General features: G+C 46.2%; 1 protein-coding gene across 1 annotated transcript in view; it reads left to right on the forward strand.

Moving 5' to 3' along the window:
- Positions 1-7,706: 7,706 nt before the first annotated feature.
- The window catches only part of FGF16 (fibroblast growth factor 16), a 7,667-nt gene continuing 7,362 nt past the window's right edge, over positions 7,707-8,011 (forward strand). The window contains exon 1 of the mRNA XM_004685602.1: positions 7,707-7,980. Coding sequence (XP_004685659.1) covers positions 7,707-7,980 — 274 coding nt within the window. The remainder of the gene's footprint in view (positions 7,981-8,011) is intronic.

Below are 8,011 nucleotides of genomic sequence, written 5' to 3' on the forward strand. Positions count from 1 at the left end.
GAGGCTAACAGAGGAGGACAGTGGGTAGGAAGGAACAAAGTGGAGAGAGAGCCCGCTGGCCTATGGTGGAGAATTAATCAGACCTTGTTAGCGGGTATGGTGTGATAATATATATTTGTAGAGGTAAGAACATATAACCCTAAAATGCAGAGTTTTGAAAATGAATGCTATGTCAAGAAACATAACAAAATAAACAATCCTCCTTGATCTGAACACTGGCATAAGCTTGAGCCTGTAGTTGGAACTCAACAAAGACACACTTGAGGTAATTTTTCTAGAAACAAAATCACAGGTTTTTGCTCTTTTTGCATAACTGTAATGTAATGTTAGATGTAATGTTCATACGTATCCATAAAAAAAAGCTCCCAAACTACATAGTTGTTTTATATTAAAAAAAAAAAAAAGCCTCCAGCAGCCTCAGAAGCAGCTACCAAAGACACCAGAGGTATTTCCAGGTCATTGAACCACAGTGTTAGCACGGAAAGGAATCTACTTCCAAACCTTTAAACTGGGTATGCACACCCCTGGGGGTACACAGAGCCACAGGATAAACTGGCATGCTTTCTTAGAGTGTCAATTTTACTCAAGTATAAGAAATTTAAAACATGTCTACATCAATACAAGACTATATCATGGAAGAAAATGCAAACTTTTCAAGCATTTTTAGGTTGAAACATGAAATCTCAAAGAAACTTGGAACCTGCACTAGGCTACTTTAGGTTACCCAACCATCCTTCTCCCCTAACTGTACTGGAATTATTATTATACTCTCTATAATTAGGGTTACTACAGTTGAAAACATGAGGTGGATATGACTCCACTAGTCTAACCAACCCCCCACCTCCGCCCATTCAGAGTTAGGAAAACCGAGGCAGGCATATGAAAACTAATTTGGTCAAAACCCCAGACAGTAAGTTCAGTGAGAACCAGGAACAAAATCCACTACCATCAGAATGTACACATCTTCCTTTGAGACTTTGTCAGGCAACTACTAGCTGCGAGTTAATCTTCCTCGCTACGTCTGTTTCACCCCTTGGACCCTTCAGCATGTCTTTCCCTTTGCCAAGAGTTTTATACAGCCTATCCTTAGGGATGTCTGTGGCACCAAAAGCTCTGAAAACAGACCAGAAACTTTGCTCTCTATGACTTGAAACACAGGGAATAAGGCTGCATCTCCAGAATTCAGAGAGTAACTTGAAGGATTCATTCAATCCCCCCAGCCACCCCTCCTCGGAAACAGGATGAAGTGTAGAGTTTTTTGGGAGAAGGAAGAAATACAGAGAGAGGTCTTGCTAATCAGAGGCCATAACCAAGAAACAAAGAACTGCTTTTAATACCTTGCTGTTCCCCCATTATTATAAGGCCCCCCCAGGGTGAGGCTTTAAGGAAACTGGTACCTGAGGGGGGTGGGGTGCTACAACTGACTTCCCTGTCTCCTGAGGTGAATCTGTAGTTAGGCTCTGGGATTAAAATAACCATCTCAGGTTTAAGAAAAAATGAAGTGACTTTCATGTTTTTGAACTGGATTCAAATGAATGCAGTTTTGTGGGTGCTGCCTCCGTTTATTCACATTTTCAACACACAACCCACAACTCTTCCTGTTACCGGCATGCAAATAATTCTGTACACTATAGCACACAGAAACATAAGCACATGTTTTGTTGGGAAAACCAACACAATCTTAGTCTCTGCCCAAACTTCTTCCCCAAATTCCAGCCCAAACACTCACAGCAACCATTGATGAATTCAGTCACAAACATCAGATTGCCAAGGTTAGAGCCACATTCCATGGTGTCCTGTTCCTCTCAGAGAATTAATAGATCTTTTCACAAAGATTTCATCACCTGCCAACTAATGGCAAGTTACAGCCAGAATAAATGGTCCATTACCCACCCCGTTACAGGTGGGCCCACAGGAGAATGACAGCAGAAACAAAGGATACTTGTGGCTCACTGTCACTGCAGGAGACTGACCAGACAGGTACAATGGGGGGGGGTAGTCCCAACCAAAGCGATTTCCTTTCCTCTCTGGGCCCTAGAATTGGGGGTGGGGAGTAGGGAAGATAGACTTTTTGCAAACTCTAGTTACAGATCACTGAGTATTAAAGAAAAAGAAAAAAAGACTTCTTTTAACATGGGTTTTTCTTATTCAGAGACGATTGGGTCATGTTATAATACTTTCTCTTTGAACAAGTTCCCCACACTTTGGAGTCATGTGATGATCAAAAGCATAGTCTCTGGAACCACTCTCCAAGTCTGAATTTCAGCCCCACCACATATACACGATTTGACCTTAGGCAAGTTACTCAACCTTTCTAGATCTCATTTTGCCATCTGTTAAAAATCAGAAGAAGGGGCCCTCCCTGGTGGCGCAGCGGGTTAAGGCACTGCACTGAGAAACTAAAGCCACTTCCGCATGAGTTCGAAGCCACTTCCGCATGAGTTCGATCCCCGCCTGCCCCGGAGGTGACCACATGGTGTGGCAGACCTCTCTTGACCCCCCGCTGCTCCCCTCAGCAGTGTACTTCATCGATCTGCCTGTTCTGCTTCCCACTCTGTCTCTGGTGAATCCTCTCACCCTCCGCATCTCTGGCCTGTACCCCAGTTCTGTATGAATAAATAAATAAATCTTTTTAAAAAAATCAGAAGAAGGATAATAGCATCTACCTTGTATGATATGATTTAAATGTAAGGGACTTAAGGAAAGTGCTTAGCACTTAAGATACTCAATAATGAAACTATGCAAATCAGTGACTTATTTTTCTCAGACCTCCACTCCCTCATTAATTGCTTGTCCAAACAGAACAGTAAGTTTACGCACCCCATTTCTGAGAGAGGCATTCTAGAGCCCAGAGAGAAAAAGACTGGCCTAATACCTTGCAGAAAGTGTAATAGGATTGGAATTGATTGCTTTGGGGTGACTTGGCCATTGTTCTCATCGGCTTCATCTTTCCCTTAGAGAAATATAACATACTTCGAGAAAACCTGGGGAGGAAATATGAGAGGAAATATGACTAGGGACCAAGCAGGATGTAATCCATATTAGGAACAATGACCATATAATATTTGCCAGGCAAAATTTTCAGTACATTCTGTACATTATCTCATGTGATCCTCACAGCAATTCTGTGAGAGTGATGATTATAAACTATCATCATCAACTGCATTCTACAGAAGAAACTGAAGCTCCAACGCCTAGAATGGTTTCCAGTTGGGGTTTGAACCCAGGCACTTTGACACCAGAGACGGAGTATGTGACCACTGCACTACTCTACACTGCAGGCCACAGAAAGTGAGGAAGGCAGGTGGAGAGGGGAGGCCAGAACCAAGGACAAAGGAGCAATGCAAGTTCTCTTTGAATTAAATAGATTGAGTTGTGGTTAGGTCCTAATTTAAGGTCAGGGTAAGTCCTACTATAACAGAGTGGTCCCCAGGAAAAGGGGAGTTCCAGATTCCCTGCCCCACCCAAAGGAGGGTGGAGCTGAATGGAGCTGAGCAGAGAAGAGGGGAATCTGGAGAGGAGACTGAGGAGCAAGGAAGAAGGGTGATGGGCCAGAGGGAGACCTGAGGGAGGCACATGGAGCAGAGACATGTGAAGAAGCTTCGTCTTGTTTCTTGGCCCTGGATGGGTTGATAAAGATGTGGGTGAGAGACCCATGGGGAAGTTGACTACACAACATTTATCTTGTTTTTGATTTTGCTCTTTTCCTCCCAGACTTGTCTGGCCATTTCTGACCCTTTTCTATGGGTCCCAGCCAGAAGGTGCTTTAGGCTTGTGGCAGCCTTTCAGGCCTTGCTTTGGACCAACCCCTTTTGTGTGGACTTTTACCCACGAGGGGACAGGTAACTTCAGGTGTTTGATTTAGAAACTATACTCTTTGTCTTCTCTGTATTGCACACTAATTGTATTAAAGTTCCTTTCCATAAAAGGTCTTACATGTTTTGTCTTGATGTGGCCGACGCTGAACCTATTTAGAGTGGGCAGGCTTGGGGCTTCAGAGGTGCCCCTCTCACTGCCCTGTAAAACTACCTCTACTACTAGTTAGTAGTACAATTTCTTTGGCCCTCAGCTTTCTCATCTGTAAAATGGGAATACAAGTATTTCTTAGAGCAGTGATAAGGCTAAGGCTTACAGAAGACAATACATGTAAAGTGCCCAGGGCAATGCTTAACCCAAGATTAAGCACTCAGTAAATAGAAGCAAATATGTTATTTACTATGTGCCCTGTGGGATTTGCCTAGAAAACAACTTTCCAGGCTCCTTCTCAGAGAAAATAAAGTAGGAAGGAAAAAAACATTTGTAAATTGTCGGGGAAATGAAGAACAGAACTGGGCAGGAGAACAATTCCAGACATCCTTTCCCATCTCCTTGGTGTTATGTGCTGGGTGTTGGAGGGGAGTAGATACCAGCTTTGTTAGTGTAGTATCTCCTTCCTCAAGGAGAAGATTCCAACAGGTTGCTCCCAGGCTCTAGTCACTTACAGCTTTACACTTACAGAATTACAGGATTCTCCTTTTCCCCAGGAGTTTTATTTTCCATGTCCTTTTCACATCAACCCTGTAACATACTGGGAAAGGAGGAATCTCAGGTGTGTGGTGTGTTTTTCGTGTGCCAGACAGAATGCTGGACACTATCCATCCGTGATTTCATTTCAGCCTCACAATACCACTGTGAAAGGGTACAGGTAGCCTCACTTTGCAAGTCCTGAATCCAGCAGTGCCTTCCTTTTTATATACATTTTCCTTTTATCCCATATATCCAGCAGAACCGTGGTCAGAGGTTATGTCCTGCTGAGAAATTTCTATAAACCAAAATATTTTGAAATCTCTGTTCTCAACAATCCAGTCTTTGCATAACCCCAAGTTCCATAAATCGAGAGTAATTTGCCCCCCTCAGTGGATCTGAGATCCAATTATGACTCTGCTTCTTATTAGCTATAGAATTCTAGTTAGTCACTTAACCTCACCTCTAAAATAGGGATAATAGGCACTTCCTCCTACACCACAGTGGTGTGAATTAAATGACTTTCATGAAAATGCTGTCAACTGGAACACTCCATGCAAATGAAATCTAAAACAAAATCACCAGTCATCTTAATCTGAAAAGAACCCCAGGAGAGCGATGGGATGCTTAGATCAGATACATCAAGAACTCCAAACTCCAGATCTGTAACTATGGTTGGTGACTTTAGGAAGAGGGGGTTGAGGGGGCTAAAAAGTGTAGAAATTCCCTGAACTGTTGAGGAAAAGGCTTTTTGCCATTTTCAATGAGTAATTTATATCATGATAAAGACCTCTATATCCTTTACATCATATATTTCTCAGAGCAGTTTCATCTATATTATTTCATTTGACATTCACTAAAGCCCCCAGGAGTTAGTCTTTACCAATTAAAATTTCCACTTACTTTGTTACTATTTTCCCCTTCCCAGGAGTGACCTATCTGAATTTGCAAAATCCTTTCCATCTTCGCCTCAAGGCCCATCCATTACAAAGGCAATCTTGGTACAAAAAAAAAAAAAAACGCAGCCCTGATCAGTCTTCTCACTGCTCTGTGAATCCACGCAGCTCAATATACTGCCCGGCATTCGAATCATTTATATACTTACTTGTCTTAGCCTCTGCCTTTCTCCTCCAACGTTTCACTAAATCTACAAAATTTTCCGAAAGGGAGAATTAGGAAGGAAGAAATTATTTCTTTGCCTTATGCAAGTTCTATTTTCAAAGTTTTTCTAATGGAAAATCTCGCGTGTATGTGTTTACATGTACCCATCACCCAACTTCAACAATTAATTACACATGAACAATATTATCACACATTCTAGATTATTTTAAAGCAAATCGTCTGTCATTTTATCCTTAAATATGCCAAACGTGTTCCCCACTAACGGAAGACCATTTACATCTCTGTTTCCTACTGTTTGGAGCACCTAAGAAGATAATTTCTGAACACCAATTATGTGCCAGATTCTGTGCTTAGACATTCTGTCTGAGCTAGGGAGTCACGCCAAATACCACATGCCACGAGGTTTCAAACCAAGAACTGCTACGGTTCCGAAAAGTGAGCCCAGGGTGCACGCAGAAGCCCATGAGCGCCTCGATTTGCACTAGCTTTGTTGAGCTGAATCGGTTTTTTCTCAGCGAGACATTCCACCCTCCGCCCCAGTTCGAACTCTCTGCGAGACACGGGTTCTCCAGCAGGAGGCGCTGTAAAGGCATCGGGTTGCGCGGGGGGTGGGGTGCGGGGGTCGGTGAGGGCTACATTCAGCTTCTCCAGCAGGAGTCCCGGCACGCAGCCAAAGCCCGCTGCGGGTGCAAACTGCAATCAACACCGAAGTTCGATAGGCTAGCAGGACGTCAAGAGCCAGGACTTGTGACGAGTCCAGGTACCTCTCAGGGGCGCGGAACAGGCTGGGCACCTGCTGCCCAGGTCTTCTTGTCGCAGCTACTTGCCCTGACTGCCGCCTGTTCCCACTCCAACTGCAGCTCTTCATGATAGAATATCTCTGAGCAGGGCACAGGACAGAGCGAGGAAACACCTGTTTCCAAAAAGAAACGAGGTAGGGGGAAGCCCCCACAGGTTTCCAATGGCCTCTCATGGAGCTTATTCTCGAGAGATTTGTAAAAGTGCGCCCAGAAAACCAGTGGAGATCATTTTTCAAAAAGATCGCTGTTTCTTTCTCCCAGCTCCTTTTCCTAAGCTGTAACGTCACTTTAAAAAAAAAAAAAAAAAAAGGTCCTCTTTGCTCCGTAGGGTTTCCTGCCCCTCCCAGTCCCCTTAAGCCCCCCCCCCTTCCTTACCCCCCGCTTTGGTGCCTGTAGGAACCGCACCAACCCCAGTCCCAAATTTTGCGACTGCATTCGAGTCCACATTTTTCACTTCCTCTGCCCTGCGCCGACCTACAGGTGGGGAGTGGGACTGGGGAGCGAGGGGACAACAGAACAAAGAAACTGGGGAACTCCTGTCCCAGTCCAGGAGCCCCAACTGCAGCCTCTGACCAGCTGGGGAACTAGAGGGGTTAAGGAGAGCGCGAACCCCCGAACCCTGGTCTCCGCCACTTTGCAAAGCCTCACAGGCGAAGACGCGTGGGAGGGGAGCGGCCCCGGCGCAGCAGACAGACCTCCACGTAACAGGCCTGAGTGGCCGTGGGCGCCAACAGCCTCCACGCACTGGGCTCCGTTATTTCATCAGCAGTTTCAGAAAAACCTGCCAAAAGCAGTTATGCCTCACTGCAATGTGTAGCTTTTTCCTGCCATTTTTTTTTCATAATAAAAGAGGGAGTGAAGCTCGCTTGCTCTCTCCCTCCTCCACACCCCCTCCCAAAAAAAAAAAAAGGCAAAAGGATACGAGAAGGGGGGAAAAACCCCACACACCAATCTCCGAGGGGATGCCAGTGAGGTGTGGCTTGTATTTAAATATCGAATATGTCAATGTAAGGGGAGTGGGCATGTATATAAAGTGTCGTTTGCATCTGATAGCTCGACGAAGCCAGCAATGAGAGGCCTGGGGACATGGATGCGGAGGGGAAGCGGCACTTTGACTGAGAGCAAGGTCAGGAGCGCGCTGTCAGACGCTCCCCGCCGCTGAGAAGTTCCTTGGACGGGAACAGGCGTCGGCTGCAGCTGGGCAGAGAGCGGAGCGAGCGAGCGAGCGAGCGCCACCGAGCCGCCCGCGCCCGCTGGGGGAGAGGCAGTTCGCGCCCCGCCATGGCGGAGGTCGGGGGGGTCTTCGCCTCCTTGGACTGGGATCTGCACGGCTTCTCCTCATCTCTGGGGAACGTGCCCTTAGGTGACTCCCCGGGCTTCCTGAATGAGCGCCTGGGCCAGATCGAGGGGAAGCTGCAGCGCGGCTCGCCCACAGACTTCGCCCACCTGAAGGGGATCCTGCGGCGCCGCCAGCTCTACTGCCGCACGGGCTTCCACCTGGAGATCTTCCCCAACGGCACGGTGCACGGCACCCGCCACGACCACAGCCGCTTCGGTGAGGACGCGGCCGGGAGGGGCTGGAGGCC

Source organism: Condylura cristata, unplaced genomic scaffold (genome assembly GCF_000260355.1).
Source record: "Condylura cristata isolate star-nosed mole 26May11 unplaced genomic scaffold, ConCri1.0 scaffold00019, whole genome shotgun sequence".
NCBI classification, from domain to species: Eukaryota; Metazoa; Chordata; class Mammalia; order Eulipotyphla; family Talpidae; genus Condylura; species Condylura cristata.